We start from the raw sequence: 22213 nt of genomic DNA on the forward strand, positions 1-22213 counted from the left end.
AGCGAATGGTCAATGTAGTCCCTTAATTCCTTATTCATCGATTTGGTCCCTGAAAATAATTGTTTTTAGTCGATTTAGTCCCTCTGGTCGTCTTCCGTCAACAAACCGGCGAGAACTCTGATTTAGCAGGGGCATTTTGGTGTTTTCTTGTCTTCAGCCCTCTTCTTGTGAGACCAAGAAATCCTATCGTGACACCCTGTAAATCTAAATATTAATTGAGGATTAATTGAAGAATTAATCCAAGTTTTCTTTGCTAATCCATTTCTAAAAATCCTGAAATTTAATAGTCGAGGACTAAAATTAGACTAGTCACTTAAATCTATTGAGTGTACCTTGTGCTTCATAAGTTGTGCCCTTGTCCCCTTGTCTTTCCAACCTTAGTAAGGGTAAAAGAGGTTTTTCACCCATGAATTGTTGTTCAAGCTACCCTAGCAAGACATTTCATTTCATTCATTCACCATTCAAGCCTAAGTCTTAAACACTCTAGCCTCTCTCTAAAATAACCTAGCTTATTCTTCAAGCAAGAAGGTGAACCTCCAATCCTTGCAAGATCCTTCACCAAGATTCCTACTTTCTTCTTCTTGAGCATAGGAAAGGGTAAGGTTCTTAGCTTTTTGGTGTTTTTAGCCATCTTTTAGGTGTCTTTATCTAAAGTTAGAATCTTTATTGTGTTTTGGTTTGTGTAAGAAGTTGGTGTGGAAGAAGAGCTCTAGGAAAGGCTTAAGAGGGTGAAAAAGAGTGGTTGTTGGTATACAAAGGTAACCCATGCTATACAAAACCTATTTTCTTACTTAAATGATGATTATTGGCTTCTACTTGATGTTCTTGGTGTGATTTGTGAGATTTGATGCATGATCTTGTGATGATGCATGTTTAGAGCTTGTTTTTAGGTTTCTTGTATGTCATTGCTTGGTTATTTCTTGGGTTCAAGTCATATCTTTGTTGTGTGTGAGATTTTGGGTGTTTTTGGACTTGAACTTGACCTTGATGATGAAAATCCCCGAAGGGAAATTTTGGTGTACACGTAGTGTACCCCGCGGGCGGAACGGCGGACAGTGGCCTACCCGCCGCCCCACCCGCGGGGAACGTGTGGCTGGTGGGTTGTACCCCGCGGGCAGGCCCACGGGTGGGGGCCTACCCGTGGCCCCACTCGCGGGGAACACTTGTGGTTGATGCGGGAATTTGGTCCCCGTGATCCTTTTCTTCTTGGTGTTGATGTTTTAACCTCCCGTTTTTGAATTATTGAGCTATTTGTGAGTCTTCTTGACGTTTCGTATGTCTAGAACGGTGTGTTAGGAATCCATGTAGGATTTGGTGTCTTGAATCGTGCTAAGGGTCCAACCATGTGATTTGTTGGGCTAATATGAGTCTTGAAGGTTCGTTTGGACGATGAGAATTCAAAATTCAATTCAATCAGGAAAGATAGGATTACAGGAGAGTATATCTGAGTCTATCTCTAACTGTTCCTATCTAACAGGTTATAAACAGAAGACTTATTCTAACCACATATAAATAACTATTGACTATAAACATAAATATAATAATAATACTAATATTACTCACACACCCCCTCAAGCGGACGGTGTTAAGGACACAACGTTAAGCTTGTCTCGAAGAGCAATAAATCTGGGCCCTGCAAGTGGTTTGGTGAAGATATCTGCAAGCTGGTCCTTCGTCGATACAAAATTAACCACAAAGTCACCACTGGCTACCTTATCTCGAACAAAATGGTAGTTAATCTCAACATGCTTCGTCCTGGCATGAAAGACTGGATTAGCACAAAGATATGTCGCGCCCAAGTTGTCACACCATAAGGTAGAGGACTGCCCAGAGTGAAGCCCTAACTCTCGAAGAAGAGAAACAACCCAAGTGACCTTAGCTGCCACATCAGCTAAGGCTTTATACTCTGCTTCGGTCGAGGAGCGCGCAACTGTCCACTATTTCCGTGAAAGCCACGATACAAGATTTGTACCAAGAAACACTGCATACCCACTGGTGCTCTTCCAATCTATGGGACAGCTGGCCCAGTCGGAGTCAGAATATGCGTGAATAGAAGTAGTCGGTGAGGGAGTCGGTCTCAATCCATAATCCATCGTGCCTTTGACATACCGTAAGACACGCTTGACCATGCCCCAGTGATCCACAGTCGGAGTGTGCATAAACTGACATAACCGGTTGACGGCATATGATAAATCCGGCCTAGTGATCGTAAGATACTGTAAGGCCCCAACAATTCGACGATACTGCGTGGGATTATCAAATGGCTCGTTTGACGGAGTAACCGGCTGAGTTGTCGAGGCAGGAGTGGATAGGGGTTTGCAGTCTACCATACCATCCCTGTTCAGAATATCATTCATGTAATGACGTTGAGACAAAATGACACCCGCTGAAGTGTCAACCGTTTCGATCCCCAAGAAGAAACTGGGTTTCCCGAGATCCCGGATTTTGAAAGCAGTCGCAAGGCGGCATAATAGGGTGTTAATAAGTGTAGCACAGCTCCCTAGCATAATAATATCATCCACGTATACAAGTAGAAACACTTGACACCCATCCAAACTGTAGTAAAAGAGGGATACATCAGTCTTCGAAGCGCTAAAGCCAGTAGTAAGGAGAAAGTCATGAAGACGCTTAAACCACGCTCGTGGAGCTTGCTTAAGCCCATAGAGAGACCTCTGTAAGTGGCAGACATGATCCAGATGAGCCGGGTCTTCGTATCCTGGAGGCTGTTTCATATAGACAGTCTCAGCTAGATGCCCATTCAGAAAGGCATTATGCACATCTAACTGTCGAAGCGTCCACTTGTTGGTGATAGCCAAAGAAAGAAGAAGACGGAAAGTTGTCGGCTTGACAACTGGACTGAAAGTGTCGAAAAAATCTTCTCCGGCTACCTGATTGTAGCCCTTAGCCACAAGTCGTGCCTTATACCGTTCAACCGACCCATCAGCAGTCCGTTTGGTACGGAATACCCATTTACACCCGATAATATTCATCGTGGGACTAGGTGGGACCAGACTCTAGGTGTTGTTATGTAAAAGGGCATTAAATTCTTGATCCATAGCATCCCGCCACTGTGGATGGCCAACAGCTTGGGAATAGCAAGTTGGATCAGCTGCAATGGCTGTGAGGGCTTGAAAATCTTCACTAGTACCATGAGTCTGACAGCGGAGACGCATGACATGAGCCCGTTCCTGCGATTGGGCCCGACCCCGCCCCCGAGTAGTCGGGACAGCGGGCTCAATTGCCAAAGGTGGCTCTTCTTGAGCTATAGGACGGGGGTCAGAGTCTTGTAGTACTGGGTTGTTGGGATGCACCATAGACTGAACATGAGTGGGCACAATGGGTCCAGATGCCCACGGTACAGGCTGGACCTCAGCAACACGAGGAGCTATACCTGTAGCAAAAGGAAAAATGGTTTCATCAAACCGCACATGGCCGCAGACATAAATTTTTCCACTAGTTAGATCCATGCATCTGTAACCTCGAAAAGATAGAAGGTACCCCAGGAAGACACAAGGAGTGGAACGGAACTCTATCTTATGCCGATTATAAGGCCTAAGATAGGGGTAACACAAGCACCCGAAGACACGTAGGAACTGATAGGGTGGTATTTTCTGATGTAGACAGAAATAAGGACTTTTAAATTTTAGGACGGAGGTGGGGAGATAATTGATGAGACATGTTGCTGTCTCGAAAGCGTAATCCCAGTATTGTTGTGGGACTGACCCTTGAGCTAGAAGAGCTAAGCCCGTTTCGACAATATGTCTGTTGCGGCGCTCAACTCTCCTGTTTTGCTCATGCGTGTACGCGCACGACTGACGGTGATTAATCCCAAGGGACTGGAACGTGGTGTGTAGTTTGCGGTATTCACCCCCTAAATCCGATTGGATGGACTTGATAGAGCGCGAGAATTGTCGCTCTACCAGAACACGAAACACATCAAAAGTTTTATAGATGTCTGATTTTACCCTTAATGGATAAAACCAGCAATAACGTGAAAAATCATCTACAAAGAGGAGAAAATATCGGAAGCCACTAGACGAGATAACTGGTGCAGGCCCCCAGATATCCGTGTATAATAAATCAAGTACATAATTGCTAGAAGCATTTATTCTATCTAATGGAAAACGAGACTTGCCGAGGTGGCAAGTCGTACATGACCCGAAACTAACACTATTTTGTGTAATTGAACAATGTTGCAGAATTTTATTCTGGACCAGATTGTGAGGGTGACCGAGCCTGCGATGCCAAATCATGGGTGTTGCACGGGAACTGACGAACGCGAAATGACTTCGGGAAATTGGCAACTTGTATAAACCTCCAGAAGTCGGGCCTTTAAGAAGCACTACCTTGGTTTTGGAATCCTTCACAACGAAACAACTGTCATGAAATTCAAAAAACACAGAATTTTCTTTAGCAAATTTTAGAACAGATAAAAGGGGAACAGTTAATTTTGGGATATGTAACACATTAGATAGAAACATGTGTTTTGACACAGAGGGGATCGATGCATGGCCAACCCGCGAAATTACTAAGCCTGTACCATTTCCCACTCTCAACGTGTCCGGACCGGTATATTCCTCTGAGGATGTTAACATTCTAGCTTCCAGAGTCGCGTGAGCCGTGGCCCTAGTATTAGGGTACCACGCCTCGGCCGATGGTGCGGTAGTGACCGGAGTCTCGCCCAAAACGGCGACATGTGCCTGCGCGGGTGGTTGCGTTGTATACCGTTTGTAGCAATAAACCGCGGTATGACCCTGCGCCCTACAGATTTGGCAACGGGGACCACCACGTTGATTCCGGCCGCCACCCCGCTGATTCCGGCCACCACGGCCACCTCGCCAGTTGTTCTGCCGGCCTCCATCTGCGTTGCCGTGACCGCCGGTGTGGCGTCCTCCGCTGCCACTGCCTCGGCCAGCGTAGAAGGCCGAGTGCGAACCAGTTCCGGCGCCATCTGCAAAATCATCAGCGAGTATAAAATTTGCTGCTTGCAGATGATCCGCGAGGTGCGGAAGAGACACCGGTGCATGCGCCGTCAGCGAAGCCGCATATGCCCTGTACTCCGAACGCAAGCCCCGTATCACGTACAAATTTTGCTCTGCCACGGAAAGTGGCTGCCCGGCCTGTGCAAGCGCTTCCACCAACAGCTCCGCCTTTCCGAGGTAATCACTGGGCGTAGACGCCCCTTGCCGGAGCGCCTGGAACTGACCAAGCAAGCTTAAGCACCTTGCCTGCGTGTTGGAACCGAGAGCAGTGCAAATGGATCTCCATACGTCGGCGGCGGTATTCCGGCCAACCGCGAGATGCAGAACTTCATCTGACATCGAGGAAATGAGAAGACTCAAGATAGATTGGTCCTGGAGAACCCAGGCTTTGTGCGCCGGGTTGGGGGTTGATGGAGCGGTGGTCTCGCCGGAGGCAGTCGCAGACAGGAACGCTGGCGGACATGGTGTGGTGCCGTCCACAAAACCGATGAGGTCCTGACCTCTAAGAAACGGGAGAAGCTGGGTTCTCCAAAACAAAAAATTTCTTGAGGTTAATTTCATTGAAATAAAATGGTGGGCTCCGGACAACGGATTTCTGGTCGCCGGAGATGAACCGCCGGCGGCAGCGGACGGGGTTCTCTCGGAGGAGTGCGACGACATGGTGGGGTAAGGAGGGGGTTGGGTGTTTTGCGGTGGAGGATCGTGTTTAGGCTGATACCAGATGAGAATTCAAAATTCAATTCAATCAGGAAAGATAGGATTACAGGAGAGTATATCTGAGTCTATCTCTAACTGTTCCTATCTAACAGGTTATAAACAGAAGACTTATTCTAACCACATATAAATAACTATAGACTATAAACATAAATATAATAATAATACTAATATTACTCACATGGACCATTTTGGTTTACCCGCTTATTGAGCATGCTAGTTAGATGTTGTTATACTAGTATGTATGGTTTGTTCCTTCTTATTGGGGTTGACAACTTGTGTTGTTAATCATTTGGTGTTGGATTGTATCCTTCGTTGTTGAGTAATGTCTCATGTCTTTGTTGTGATCTCTTGATTGATTCTTATGTTGTGATCTTGTACGAATCGTTGTACCTTTTGTTGATACTTGATTGGGGCCATTGATGGGCCTTAATCTTCTTGATAATGATGATGATGATTATGTGTGACTATGAATGAGATTGGTGGTGTGTGATTTGAGCTTTGCTCACATGATCGGTGGTGTGTGAATATGATATTTAATGGTACCCTCGTGTACTGAGAGTTCGGCGGTGAATGATTGGCGGTGTAGGTGGGGGGACGACGGTCCCCGACAGAATAAGGTTGGACTCAGAAGTATAGGGTGGCACTAGGAGGTAACGGTTGGAACTGTGATTAGGTCGGGGGTAGCCATAAGGTTAGAACAGGGCATAAGGTTGGAACTTGGATCTATGAAACGTGACACATGAATGTGTCATTATGTGATTGTATGATTTCCTTGCTTATGAGCATGTTTTGATGTACTCTACCTTGTGAGTGGTGGGTTGCATCCTGAGTTGTGTTATCTTTGATGTTTGTGGTCTTGTTGTTGTTGTGAGGATGATGATCCTCGTTCTTATTGTGAGTGTGATGAATCTTTGATGTTGACTTCTTTCCTTGGTTTTAAAATGATATATATATATATATATATATATATATATATATATATATATATATATATATATATATTGTATTCCTCAGTTTCAAATGGCTTTGATTATATCTATCTATACTATGCTATTTAACGCGTATTGATGGGTTACCAACATTATTCGCTGACCTGGTGTTATCCCTATGTTTTACAGGTCTTGAGTAGATGACCAGCGCGCTTGTCGTTGTGGTAGCTAGTGTAGTTCCCTCTTTTAGTTGCTTTGTGTTGGGCCTGTGAGCCTTTGATAGACATGTCCTGTGTGCCTTAGACTTGATATTGTTTGATGGATAGTTGTAGACTTAGCCTGTGCGTCCATGGTTTATGGGTGTGGCATAACGCTTTCCGATTTTAATTAGCTTCCGCTTTTGACTGCTTTGATGATTAGTCTTTATCTTTGAATTTAAGTTTTTAAATATTGTGATAAAATCGAGGGTGTTACAGTTGGTACAGAGCTTAGGTTTGAGCCTAGGACATTAAGAGTTTGACTTTAAGAAGCTAAGTGTGAATTAAGACTCTAAGTTGACCTGTAAGTGCCTAAGTGTTAGGACTTAAGATTCTTAGGACGCGCGGTGAGATGTGAGTTTGTTTATCGTCCGGGTGTTTATCCTGTTGTTCTTGTTTAGTTTTAGCGTTCTCGTCTTTAGCGTCGGGTAAGGGTGCGCAGTTTTTCCTTGTGTCTTACCGTAGCCGTGTTGTTTCTGTAGAATCTCGCCATGGCTCCAACTCGTTATTGTGCCCGTACCCCAGAGACACCGACAAACGAGCAGCTGGCTCAAAACCTACAGCATCTGACATAGACGATGCAGACATTGAGCGACGCCCTCCTGCACAACAACAACCCTCCTCCGCTGCCACCTGCCGAGAATCGGGATGTGGGCCGCCCGTCTTTGCTGGAGAAGAGGACCCTGTCCTGCTTGAGGAATGGATCAGGTCCTTGGATAAGATTTTCGCTATTGTGGGTTGTCCAGATGATCGCCGCGTCGAGTTGGCTTCGTTCTACTTTAGCCACGAGGCCGACCTTTGGTGGGTGCATGAAGGCCAGCGTGCCAAGAAGAGCCAGGGTTTGACTGGTCGGCTTTGAAGGATAAGCTAAGAGAGAGGTTCTACCCGTCCCACGTTATAATTAGAGCGGCCATGTACAAAGAGTTCTTGCATCTTCAACAAGGGTCATCGACTATGGTAGAATACCACAAACGCTTTCTCAAGTTGGCCCGCTTTGCACGGATGTTGGTTACCACCGAGTTGGCTAAGGTGAAAGAAATTCTTTTGTTTGATGCAGTCACTGAGATTCCTTCGTATGCCAAGTTTTTGAAAGAAATTCTATCCAACAAGAGGAGATCTGAAGATCGTGAGAAGTAGGAGTAAGCGAAGAATGCAGTGCCTTAATTCAAAACAAGCTTCTTCCAAAGTTTAGGGATCCTGGGAGTTTCTCTATCCCTTGTGTTATTGGAGGATCACTTGTTTAGAGAGCCTTATGTGATTTAGGGGCAAGTGTGAGTTTGATGCCCTATTCTTTGTGCCAAAAGCTGTAACTTGGAGAGCCAAAACCTACCCCCATGACTCTTCAGTTGGCAGACAGATCAGTGAAGTATCCTATCGGAATCCTTGAAGATGTGCCGGTCAAGATTGACAAATTCTACATTCCAGGAGACTTCGTGGTACTAGAGATTGAAGAAGATGCTAAGGTTCCTATTATCCTTGGGAGACCGTTCTTGGCAACTGCTGGAGCGGTGATTAATGTCAAAAAGGGAACCTTAGTTCTTGAAATTGGAGATGATAAAGTTTAATTTAATGTTTTTGAATTGGCTAACAAATCTTCTTGTCTTGATGCTTGTTTGTATTTAGATGAAATTGACTCATTTGTTGCAACTTATGAGAGGGGTAAATGGATTTCTAATGATCCTTTACAACTCGAAAGTGAAGACACGACAGAGAGTAGATACTTGGATGATGACACGAGTGGTGGTGAATCATAGGAAACACCACTAATGTCTATTGCTTGTAGCCTTGAGGAAAAGGAACCACCACAGGTAGAATTAAAACCTTTACCAACAAATTTGAGGTATGCCTATCTTGGTCCAAATTCTACCTACCCAGTGATTGTGAGTGCTTATTTGAAAGATGATGAAACTGAGAAATTGCTAAATGTGTTGAGAAAACATAAGAAAATCATTGGGTACACTATTGATGATATTGTTGGAATTAGTGCCTCTTACTGCATGTACAGGATTAATCTAGAAGAGGGGCACAGGCTCAGTGTTGAGAACCACCGTAGATTGAACCCTGCGATGCAGGAGGTTGTGAAGAAAGAGATCCTAAAATTGTTGAAGGCTGGCATTATCTACCCTGTTCCTGACAGTAAGTGGGGCGGTCCTATTCATGTGGTTCCCAAGAAAGGGGGGACAACTGTGGTCCGTAATGAGAAGAATGAGCTTATTCCTACCAGGTTAGTTACTGTGAGGAGGATGTGTACTGATTACAGAAAGTTGAATAACACTAGGAAGGATCACTTTCCTCTCCCGTTTGTTGATCAGTTGATTGAAAGGATGGCTAAATATTCCTACTTCTGTTTTCTCGATGGTTTTTCGGGGTTCTTTCAGATCCCTATTCACCTCGATGACCAAGAGATGACTACTTTTACATGTTCCTATGGTACCTTTGCATACCGAAGGATACCATTTGGGTTATGTAATGCACCAGCTACATTTCAAAGGTACATGTTAGCCATTTTTTCTGATTTAGTTGAGAAGACTATGGAAGTGTTCATGGATGATTTTTCTGTATACGGTCCTTCTTTTGATGATTGTCTTGATAATTTGGATGAGGCATTGGGAAAGTGCCAAGAAGCCAACCTTGTTTTAAATTGGGAAAAGTGTCACTTTATGGTACAACAGGAGATTGTTCTTGGACACAAGATTTCATAGAAGAGTATTGAGGTTGACCCGGCCAAGGTGGAAGTCATTGAGAAATTGCCACCACCTATCTCAGTAAAGGGAATAAGGAGTTTCCTTGGTCATGCAGGATTCTACAGGAGATTTATTAAATACTTTTCAAAGATCTCTAAACCTCTAACCCAATTGCTTTTAAAAGATGCTAACTTTGTTTTTTATGATTCTTGTCTTGAAGCTTTTTCCAGGTTAAAGACGGCAATGACAACAGCTCCCATAATGTCACCTCTAGATTGGAGCTTACCATTTGAGATTATGTGTGATGCTAGTGATTTTGCTGTGGGGGGCATCCTTTGTCAAAAGAAGGGCAAGTGCCTGCACCCAATTTACTATGCAAGCTGTACACGTGATGATGCTCAGGTTAACTATGCCACAACAGAGAAGGAGATGTTAGCTGTAGTTTTTGTTATTGATAAGTTTCGATCTTATCTGGCTGGAAACAGAGTGATTGTCCATACCGATCACTCAGCATTGAAGTACCTGATGAATAAAAAGGAATCCAAGCCAAGACTGATGAGTTGGACTCTTCTACTTCAAGAGTTTGACTTGGAAATCAGAGACAAAAAGGGGACTGAAAATCTTGTAGCTGATCACCTGTCCCGGTTAGAGAATCATAACGAAGTGGCTGAAGAAGATAAGATTCCAATTGATGATTACTTTGTGGGAGAGCAACTGATGGCTCTCCGTGTTTTTATGCCCTGGTATTCAGATTTGACGAACTATGTGGTTTGCCAACAATTCCCACCAAATGCTTCTAGATCACTGAAGAAGTTACAAACTGATGCCAAATTTTATCTTTAGGATGAACCGTTTTTGTACAAGAGGTGTGCAGATGGAATATTAAGAAGATGCTTGCCCGAAGATGAAACAGAAAGTGTCCTAACCCATTGCCATTCATCACCTTATGGGGGGACATTTTGGAGCTTCAAGAACTGCAGCAAAAGTTCTACAGACATGATTTTATTGGCCTAGTCTATTTAAGGGTGCACACTCTTTCGTGGCTCGTTGTGATAAATGTCAAAGAGTGGGCACATTGGGAAGGAGAAACGAGATGCCTCAACAGGGGTTTCTTGAAGTGGAGCTATTTGATGTTTGGGGTTTGGATTTCATGGGTCCATTCCCCAAGTCTTTTGGTAATGAATACATCCTAGTAGCAGTGGACTATGTTTCTAAATGGGGTGAAGCCATTGCTTGCCCTACTAATGATTCCAAGATTGTTATCAAGTTCATCAAGAAGAATATTTTTGCAAGATTTGGGGTACCAAGGGCTTTGATCACTGATAATGGGACACAGTTTTGCAACAAAAGCGTTGGAGAAAGTCCTTGAGAAGTATGGAGTTCATCACCGACTTTCTACTCCTTACCATCCCCAAGCCAATGGTCAAGTGGAATTGTCAAACAGAGAAGTCAAGTCTATTCTTGAGAAGGTAGTTAACCCGTCCCGAAAAGATTGGTCCATCAAGCTTGATGATGCACTATGGGCATACATGACTGCCTACAAAAATCCCATTGGAACTTCACCGTTCAGACTTGTTTATGGGAAACCATGTCATTTACCTGTGGAGTTGGAACACAAAACTCGTTGGGCAGTCACAACGCTCAACATGGACTTGCAACTTGCAGGTGAGAAGAGGCTACTTCAACTAAATGAACTTGAGGAATTTAGGCTTGAAGCCTATGACAATGCAAAAATCTACAAGGAGAAGACCAAGAGGTGGCATGACAAGCACATTTTAAGAAGAGAGTTTGTCCGGGGAGAAGATGTCCTTTTATTCAATTCAAGGATGAAATTGTTCCCGGGAAAACTGAAATCTAAATGGACAGGGCCATACAAAGTGATTAAGGTGAATCCATCAGGTGCCGTGGTGATTTAAGGAACAAAAGAGGAATTCACAGTTAACGGGCAAAGATTGAAGCACTATTATTCAACCGAGGAAGTTAAGGCTAATGTGATACATCGCCTTAACCTCCCGATCTACATGTGACACCTGAAAGATGAGGTAACGTCGAGCTAGCAACGTTAAATTTAGCTCTTCATGGGAGGCACCTCATGTTATCCATTAATTTCTCGCATTTTTTTATTATTATTTATTATTTCGTTTTGGTTTTTGTTTTGCTAAACTTGAGTGGTTTTTGGTTTGGGGTGTTAATTGGTGATGTAGGAGTTGTTTTTGGCTAAGGAATCTGGCTGAAAATCGTCCTGGGCGAAAAATTCCACACTGGAATTTTTCGACACGTCGAGCCCAGGTTGATTCGAAGGAAAAGTTTTTGGAAATTTTTGACGCGTCGAACCAAGCCGATTCGAAAAAAAGACTACTGGAAATTTTTGACGCGTCGAGACGTCGGGTATCAGGCTTTTAAAAAACGCGAACAGGTTTCTTTTTTCACAAATCTCTCACATCTCTCTCTCGCAACCCTCTCGCCCTACCCTCCCAAGTTCGAAATCTTCAATTTCTTCACTCCAAGCAACCCCTAAAGCTACAAGGTAACATCAATACTCTTCTTTGCTTTTAATTTCTTGAATTGGTGGTGCAAATTGCTCTATTTTTGGGTAGAAACCCTACCCACGAATTTTTCCCTAATTTTTAAAATTTTGAATGTTAGGTTGCTTAGTGTTGATTGTTCTTGATTGATTGTTGTTATGAGTGTTGTTCTTGAATATCTATGATACCTTGCCCTCAAGTTTTGATTCTAATTTACTAAGTTTTGCTAGTTAGTTGATTTCAATTTTAATTTGCTTTGTTGTGTGATTTTAATTCATAGTTTAGTTTAGTTTAGTTTTTATGTAGTACTTGCTATTGATGTATTGTATCCATGATTTGGTTGTGTGGTGAACTTGTGGGATGAATTAGATGTGTCAATTTTGAATAAATCTATTGTCAAATTGCATGCCCACAAGGTGTTTGATAAAATGCTCAAATGAGTTTCTTATCTAATTTTGAATAGTTTAGGAATCTTGATTCATTTGTTATAGCTTAATTGTGTTTGTACCTATGATTTGGTGGTGTGGTGAACTTGTGGGATGATTTGGAAGTGTAAATTTTGCATAAATAAATTATCCAATCTCATGCCAATAATGTGTTTGATAAAATGCCCAAATGAATTTTGTACCCACTAATGAAGAGTTTGGGATCTTTATCCACAACTATGATATCTTGGCTATGAATGATGTATCAATTACTTGAGATTATTGCTTTAACCTTGTGTTTTGTAGGCATTCCTCATGGCACCGAAGACACGTGCACCATCCAAGCGGCCAAGGGCCGAATCCTCCCAAGCCCGGGCACAACCTCAAAACCCGCCGTATGAACGTTTTTCTACCCCCGCAGCTGCGGAACGATACCACCAGCTGATGTCTGCAAAGCCGGTCCGGCAAGAAAGAGGAGCACATATAGCGGTCCTGGTGGCATGGAATTGGGGACCCCGATTCCTAGCTCAGCCAGGGGAGGCATTTAGCACACTCGTCCGAGAATTTTATGCCAATGTCAAGGACGACCTCTAGGACAACATTTGCATTGTCCGAGGCATACAGGTGGATTTTTCTAAGAAGGCTATTAATGCGTACTACGGTACCATTAACCATGAGGGCCAAGATTACTTTCATCGTGACATGGCTCGTGGCAGCATGGAGCCGGGCTGGTTGAATAGAATTGCAAAGTATTTCCACCAGGCAGCCGAGTGGAACATCAGGGGAGGTGTAGCCTCCCACATGGACTACAAATATTTCCAGCCGGCTGACCGAGCCATATTGGATTTCATCAAGGCAAAGCTCGTCCCCAATTCTCATAAGGGGAATGTCCAAAAGGACCAGGTGCTCCTTACTTACTGCATCAAGGAGCACAAGACCATTGACATTGGCCGTATTATAAACGGCAACATCCATGAAGCAGCGGAGGCAAAGGGTCGAGTGTATCTTGGCCATTCCTATCTTATCACTCACCTTTGTCAGCTGGCAGGGGTCCCGATTGATGAGACCCAGGAGGTCCGGTTGGCACCCCAAGCTTTCATCTCAGAGTGCTACATTGCCACCCGCTATAGGCTCGGACAGCAAGCTGAGCAAGATGAAGACGATGAAGAATATGAAGATGAGGGGGATAATGAGAATGCCCCCCATATTGAAGCACCTGCGCCTGCACCTGCAACTGCCTATCCCCATGATTGGCAGGATTTCATGCGAAGATCGGATGAGGTCAACTGGTTTATGGGAACATCCATTCACCAGCAAAATCAAGCTCATCTTGGTTTCCAGCCTCATTTCCCACCACCACCTCCTTGGCTTCAGGACCCACAGTACATCCCGGACTTCTACCGGGGGTACTACCCACCACCACCTCCGGATGCTGATCAATAGCAGGTCCTATGGCAATACTTCAATTCCTTTTTCCTCCATTTATTTTGTTATATTGGGGACAATGTAACTCTCTAAGTGTGGTGGGGTGGGGATGGGGGGGGGGGGGGAGGATTGAAGTATTTCCCTTCTTTTCTTTGTCTTTGTATTTTATTTTTATTTAGTCTTGTTTTCGTATTTTATGCTTAATGTTTTAGATTAGTCATTTGCATTTTCACCCAAAATTGTTATTCCTTTGGTTTTTGTAAAACTCGCGCTTTTTGTGTTGCTTGTTCCCCACTTGAATACTTTGCTTGAATGATTCATGTCCTTTATTTCTAATGAAATGCTTGTCTTGACACTTAATTGCACTCGTTCTCTCGTGTTGGGTAGTGGTTTGTTTTGGTGGAACTTGCTGCATCTCATTATGTCATAGATGAAATCAAAGTGTAACACATTAGTAATCCATCTCCTTTGTCAATATCCTTGTTACCCTCTCATATCCGGACTAATTTCTTAATCTAGTGGTTAGTGCGTGTGCTAGTGAAAGTTTATATGGAATTCCGACATTGGTTGCTTACTAGAACTTGTCCCATTACTCATCAGGTGTAGGCTAATTTTTGCATGTTTAGAAATGATTTAGGCCATTCTTTGTAACCTATAGCCTTTAAACCTATCCCTACATATGTTTTATCCTTTGTGTTCCCTTTGTGTCTTTTGTTTTTTTTTTTAAATAAGTGCTAAGCACTTATCCCCTCTTTGTGATTATTTTTCTTTGATTCACCCCCATTATTATAACTCTTAGCCCTTGGCCAAATATTATCCTTCCACCCTAGAGAGAATGTAGCTTTTGTCTTTAAAGATCTTATAGAAGAGATCTCTTTGGAGTTTACCTTAAAAGCAAATTTGTTCCACAAAAGTTGAAGTTTGGGGTTATTACTTGTTTGTATAAACCCGTTCATCTCTTATTCAGTTTGCAGTATTGATTTCATGTTATGCAAAAAAAAAAAAAAAAAAAAAAAAAAAAAAAAAAAAAAAAAAAAAAAAAAAAGAGAGAGAGAAAAGTCCAAAAAAAAAAAAAAAAAAAAGTATGTCTTTCTATATTCAAAAGAAACCCAAATCAAATTTTGATTAAAGAAATTTTTATAATAGATCCCATATCCTTCAGAGTTGTATTGATGGGTTGCTTTTTGCTCCCTTATTCACCATTGGTTTATCTCTTCTAAGATTTAAAGCTATAGATAATTGTGTCATTCTCTCTCTTTTGTTATTATTCCATACCCCTTTTGTTATAAGCCATGACCCTTAGTCCCATTATAAGCTTAATAAAGACCTACTTGATCTTTGCATGCAATTTTAGTTCTAACAAGAGGAGTAGGAAGGGCAAGCCTAGGATGTTTTTCTAGTGTCGTGTTCTGCATAAACCTAACTGAGTACATGTGCACACTAGACTGCTCATTACTAATAATCTGGGTGCTTGTGTATTGGCTTGGGAACGGACCTTGTGTGCCAAGCAAAGATGATTCTGGAAGCATGTGTTTTGCAGTAAGTTGGTTTGTGGTATGCTAAGTTGTGCACGAGAAAGTGGGAGTGATTTTTAGTGTTTTGACATATGGTTTTGCTTAGTTGTTTTGCTTGAGGACAAGCAAAGTTTTAAGTGTGAGGGGGTGATGTTATCACATTTGTGCTTGCTTTGTTGTTATTTTGAATCATCTCTGTAATTTTGCATTTCCTCATTTTACGTAAAATATCAGAAATAGTTGGCTGACTTAGAATACTGATTGATTCAGTTAAGCGCCTACTCAGTAATGATAGATCATGAAGAGAACATCAGAGAAATAAAAACAAACACACAGAACGAACACTCACAATGTTTACCCAGTTCGATACGGTGTGTATCTACGTCTGGGGGACGATCACATAGGCGTCCAATCCACTAAATCATAATCCAATGTACAAAGGTAGATATACAATAATCTTACCCAAGTGCCCCACACAAGGTACAAACCCAGTCTACACAGGTTTAGTGGATTGTTGAAGATGGAGAGCCATGCATACAGAATTCCAATGAAATCCCTTCACTTGGAGAGCCCACTCTGATGCAGTCCACTTCAGTGACGCTCTATAAGGTTGTTCCCACAACAGTGTGATCTTAGTGTCCTTTCGTTTAAGCAGCAGTAACTCTTCTCAAGTTCATCATTTTAATCACCGTGAACATGTTGTATTGAGAAGGTGCATGACAATCAAGGATCTAGTCTCATAAAGCTGATATGGAGTGTTTCTTCTTCTTATTCGGCGTAACCCTAGTTCCCTTCAAGAACTGGTACTTATAGATCCTTCAATAAACACTCTCCATAGATATCTTTGATTGTAGAAGGTAAGACTATAAAAGAGGAATGTAATCTTAGCAGATTAGGTCCATTACCTTCTTTGAAGATACGCTGATCGTCTTTCCATACTGGGCTGATAATACCGCATGAGCCTCTTAAGGAAACAGCTTCCCTAAGTCAGATCTTCAGTGTCAGTTCTTCTGTTGTTGCTTCTGATTGATCAGATATCTGTAGAACCAACCGGATAAACTCTAAACCTATCTTAGTATGCCATAATAATATTGTCAATTATAATATGGGGTTTTTTTAACATAAAAACACTAACAATCTCAATAACTAAGTTCTTTAATTTTGCCTATTTAATACATGTTTTTCTTGCTTTCTCATTAGGATATGGTTTTACACTTGTTTTGAATGTTTTACGGTGTTTGGTAGTGTTTTTTAACCATTACATGCTAAGTGCAAAAGCAAAGGGAGATTTTTAAGCACGAATTGATCAAAAAGAGGAGAAGTCGAGGCATCACAGACTCGACGCGTCGAGCCCGCTGCTCGACGCGTCGAGAATTTCCAGTAGCAAAAGAAGACGCCCAGATCAGAGGCTCAACGCGTCGAGCTTATTCTCGACGCATCGAGAATGCGTACTGCTGAATTTTGGAACCTTCCTAAAATAATTCCATTGGGTTCCCACTATAAAAGGATCGTCTTCCATCAACCCTAGGGTTCTTCTTTTTCCCAGATTTTGGTTTTAGAAGGCAAGAAGGAGCAAAAAACCAAGAGGACCAACTTCAAGATAGACAATTAGCTTTGGAGTAGAGAATTGGCTAGGAAGATTCGGGAGAATTATTTCACTCTTTCTCTTATTCCTATTGTTGTTTATTTATCTTTCAAGATTGTATTCATTGTTATTATGGCCATGAGTGGCTAAAACCCTTAGGGATTTTTGGGTGAATTTGTTTATGAGCCTATGTGCCTAGTTCTTTAATTCCTTAATATATTTATGTTTGGTTTTATGATTTGTGTTGCAATCTTGTTTTAATCTGTTGTTGCTAGTAATTAAAGGCCTAAATTACTTGCTTCATAGCCAAGTTCATGTCATAACGAGAGTTAGGCATAAATTAGGGCACACACGATTGCACTTGACTGTTACACCTTGAGAAAGGGCAAATTGGTTGGGGAATTTATTCTAGATTGTTGCGCATCGAGAGGTGGTAGTAATTGAGAATAAATGAATGCTATTCTTCGTTCTAATTGAGTGTTTAAGCCACGAGAGTGGAAATTCGCTAGGGATAGAGATTACGAGAGTAGTTCGATTCCACCTTACATTCTCACACAAGTCTTAATTCTGAACTAAATATTACAACTTTAATTGGCACTAGGTGATTAAACATTGTGATCTCAAGAATCATGCTTTGCTCTATTGCTTACAACACCTTGTTAATTAGTTTATTTTCTGTCTTTTATTTTCTACAATTATCCAATCTTCAAGTTTCGTTCAGATTAGTTCCATATGAGTAACCAAGTAGCTAGTGCTTAGTACCCCACTTCCCTGTGGTTCGATAACCCGAATACTCCGGGTATTATTTGTTTGCCCAAATTACCGCAATCAGACCACGAAAGACATATAAGTTTTGATCGTCTAACGTAATCTCTCGCCCGGCAAGAGCCAAGTCCTCGATCATCATCCAGGGGCAGAGCCAGGATTTGTTGGTGCGGGGGGCCGATCAAAATTTGAGAGATAATAATAAAATACATTAATATTCATTTCACATATTCTAAAATACATCATTATATTACAAATCTACTAAAATTTAGAACGTCTCTCTTGCATGTCACGAAAATCATCTATAATTGAATCTATACTAAATTGTTTTGCAATTTGTTTTTCAATATATACTAACAAACAATCATTAAGAAAGTCATCTTCCATCTTGATACGGAGTGTAGTCTTTACTATATTCATGGCAGAAAAAGATCGTTCTGTAGTAGCTGTAGATACTGGAAGTGTGAGAATGAGAGTTACTACTCTGAACACAAGAGAATAGATGTTCGATTTTCTAGTTTTCACCAACCATTGGCATAGATCAGAAACACTTTCTAGTGTTATGAAATCAGGAAGTTGTTGCACATGTTCAAAATGTTCAAGTTGTGTTCTCAGTTGTAAAATCTCATAATCTTCAAAGTCTTGAGGGTAAAACTTCTCCACCAACTTGCAAATGTCATCAATTCTGAATGATATACGCGTCTCTTTTGGATCTAACGATGAACTCAGAATAATTAACTCCATTGCTTTATCATCAAACCTATTGTTCAACTCTTGCAACTGAGAATCAATCACGGCATTAAAAATATCAAATTTGTAATGATGCTCAATTGTTAATTCATCTTGTTGATGCCTAGCCCTTCCCCTTCTTGCAATATATTGAGCATCAAAATCCGGCACAGTTATGTTGACAGTTTCACAAAAAGACTTCACACTTGCAACTAATTCATCCCATCCACTATCTCTTAAATTTTGAATAAGCAATTTAGTAGTTGACACAAGATGCATTGCATTCAATATTTCTTGAGATTGGAGTTGTAAAGCTTGGCAAAGCATATTTGAAATCTCCAAAATTTTTCTCATGAGATGCATAATGAATACAAACTCAAAAGAAGTGAGTACCTCATAAGCTGCATCGGCATCTCCACGGTGAGCATGTGTAGTTCCATCTTCAACAATATTAAGTAAAACTTCACATGTTGCACTATACATTCTCATCAAACTTGAAATAGACTTCAAATGAGAACTCCAACGAGTATCACCCGGCCTTTGTAAAGAACCAATTTGATTAAGACCTCTCCCACTTTCAAGCTCATCAATACTAAGCAAATGAGCAATATTTGAGGCATGAGCAACTTTCAACTGGTCATTGCGCTTACATGATGCCCCAACAACATTAATAATAGAGTTCAACTTGGTAAAAAATTGATGGACTGGGATGACTTCCTTTGATGAAGCTACTAATGCCAATTGCAATCGATGTGCAAAACAATGAACATAATAAGCATAAGGACATTCATCCAAGATTAAAGCTTTCAATCCATTCCATTCTCCACGCATGTTACTTGCACCATCATAACCTTGTCCCCGAATATTCTGAACATCAAGATTATGACGAGATAATATAGAAAAAATAGATTCTTTCAATGTTGATGCAATAGTGCCCTTAACATGAACAACTCCAAAGAAACGTTCTTGTATAAAGCCATCTTTATTAACAAATCTCAAGACAATTGACATTTGTTCCTTCTTTGATTCATCTCGAGCTTCATCAACAATGATACAAAATTTTGCATCACCAATTTCTTCTCGGATAGCACTTTTTACTTTAGTTGCCAACACTTGCAAAATTTGCTTTTGTATTGTTGGTGATGTATATGATGCATTTCGTGGGGCCTTATCAAGAACTTTTGTTATTTCATCATTAAAAGAGGCAATGAAACTCAATAGCTCTAAAAAGTTTCCACGGTTCATTGATGTTATTGACTCATCATGACCTCTAAAAGAACATCCTTGAAATGCAAGCCATCTCGTTGCCTCAATTGAAGTTCTCAAGCGAAGTCTATTCTCTGCTATTTCTTGAGAAGTTAATTTCTCAATATGTTGTGCAATGTGTGATTGTTGGTTCATGAGATCCGCACAAGCTTTCTCGGCATTTCGGTGAGGGGAGATGAGATCTTTCCCAATATGTGCTAAAAATGAGCAATTTTTTCCATCTCTAACTTTCTTCCATGATCTAAACCCATTGATAGTAAAAGCATCCAATCCGGAAGGCCCATCTTGAGTATGAAACAAATAACATGGTAGACAAAATGCTGCATCTTTACTAGGAGAATATTCTAACCAAGAAGGGAATAACTTAAACTAAGATGCTTGAAAACTACGAGGATGATTTTCTCCCGATTTTGGATACTTTGAAAGCAAACATTGATATGGGCCGACCTTGATATAAGATCTCCTAACTTCATCACGCTTCTCAATTGGACACTTCCATATTGGTAGTCGCAATCCCGGATCACGTTCTAATGCTTGAATATCAAACTTCTCATTGATTTCAACTCTTTGAGCTTTTTCAGGACGACTTTGCGAATTCAATGGTTCAATACTTGAAAATGAATTTACTTGAGATGTTGAATCTTCAGAATTCTTTCTTTTAAAGAAAAGATCAATTCTTGGTGTCTTTTTCATTTCAACTTAATCTTCTCATGTTCGCACTGTTAATTTTTTTGACAAATCAATTAAATTAACTAAAACCAAATGAAAAAAAATAGAGAAATATTAAAGTAATAGATATTTAAAGATTTTGGTAACAAAATGACCTAATTTCAAACTCCTCAAATGCCCATTTAGCTATTTCATTATGATTTGTGCACTAGTATTCAAATTCTAGCAAATCCTATTTAACTTTTAAAAGTATAAAAATACACTAACCAAATGAGAAGTGGAGAATGTCGACACTCGTAATCGATAGCCCGAGTTCACCGTGGTTGCCGTCGTGAGTCGTCAACTAAAGAAACGAAAGAGAGGATTTAACTATTTTGCCATTTACCCCGAGTTTATCACGGTTGCTGTAACTTGTGAGGATGATGAATCCATTTTCAATAAAGATTAATTCATAAAACAAATTCAAAAATTTAAAGAATAAAAAGGAAATAGAAAATTACCCATATACTTGCAAGTAAAAATTTGAAGAGAATTTGTTGTTTGAAGAATCTGCCGCCGTGCGTCTGTGTACTGTGATTGAAGTTTTGATTTGTAAATTTTGGTTTGCTTACTCAAGAAGAATTGTTTTAGGTGGGAAAATGTTTGGTGGGCCACATGAAAATGACACTTGCTTTGTCTTTTTGCTTATAGCAATTGTACTACTTAGTTCTAAGTACAAACTAACAAAAAAAAATGAAAATGGGGGGGGGGGGGGGGGGGGGGGGCCAAGGCCCCCTCTTACTATCAGGTGGCTCCGCCCCTGTCATCATCTAAGCACGGCCAATATAGTCCGATATAGAAGCGTCCCCCTGATGCAAGCTTTGTAACTCACCGAACAACCGCAACGCCCGAGACTGAGTAGAAGATGCCAGGGTTTGTTCAATGGTTAGCCAAAGCTGTCGAGAAGTCGTTCAGCCAACCGCAAAACGCAACGTCTCCTCCGAGAGAGACGAAATCATAAGCGATAGGATTGTTTTGTGCTGCCGCCGCCACGCCAGTTGTCGGGCCGAGAGATCGGCCGCCGCCGTTGCTACCGGCGCACTGTCCGTCGGCGACGAAGTTGGATACGGAAAAGTGCCGTCCACAAAGCCAAGAAGGTCTTGGCCCTCCAGGAACGACAGCATCTACGTCCTCCAAAACAAATAATTCTGGGCAGTGAGCTTGAGCGAAACAAAGTGATGAGCCGATGAGAGGCTATTCCCGATAGGCACAGGAGAAGTCTCGGTAACGGTCCGTTCAGAAGAACGAACAGATCCGTCGTCATTAGCACCGAGATTCTCCATGAGAGAAAACCTGGAAACTGATACCAGATGAGAATATAGATTGTATTGTATTGAATACTAAAGTCTGGAGATACAAATATAAAGACACGAAATAGAGTTCTAGCCTAATACGAATAATATAGTCCTAATAGTATTAACCCCTTTAATTATTGTTGGTTGTTTATTTATATTCTCGTCAAATCATTTAATTTACTTGTAACTTTACTATTTCTTGAATTTATTGTATAGATATGTTACACATTTCATGATTCGTGCCATAATTACTGGTCCCCAATGACAGACCTTTATTTACCATTATTCACATGCCATTTCATTTCACACCACATGTTGCAACGTTCATTCATAATCTTATTTGATGTCCTTTTTTTTCACCTATATATTTGGCATGATCATGCTCCATGGTAAAAAAAAATAAAATA

The 22213-nt window shown here is 41.2% G+C and overlaps 2 protein-coding genes across 2 annotated transcripts; both read right to left on the reverse strand.

Annotated features, from left to right (window-relative positions):
- Nucleotides 1-1937: 1937 nt before the first annotated feature.
- LOC109157268 (uncharacterized mitochondrial protein AtMg00810-like) lies at nucleotides 1938-2990 on the reverse strand. Its single transcript, XM_019305169.1, has one exon. The coding sequence runs from the start codon at nucleotides 2988-2990 to the stop codon at nucleotides 1938-1940; it is 1053 nt and encodes a 350-aa protein (XP_019160714.1).
- A 15079-nt stretch (nucleotides 2991-18069) lies between these two features.
- LOC109157269 (zinc finger MYM-type protein 1-like) lies at nucleotides 18070-20496 on the reverse strand. The gene is made up of 2 exons (XM_019305170.1): nucleotides 20235-20496; nucleotides 18070-20087 (listed from the first exon to the last, which is right to left on the reverse strand). Exons 1-2 carry the CDS (start codon nucleotides 20494-20496, stop codon nucleotides 18070-18072), a joined length of 2280 nt encoding a protein of 759 aa, XP_019160715.1.
- Nucleotides 20497-22213: the final 1717 nt, after the last annotated feature.

Source organism: Ipomoea nil, unplaced genomic scaffold (genome assembly GCF_001879475.1).
Source record: "Ipomoea nil cultivar Tokyo-kokei standard unplaced genomic scaffold, Asagao_1.1 scaffold2779, whole genome shotgun sequence".
Lineage (NCBI taxonomy): Eukaryota > Viridiplantae > Streptophyta > Magnoliopsida > Solanales > Convolvulaceae > Ipomoea > Ipomoea nil.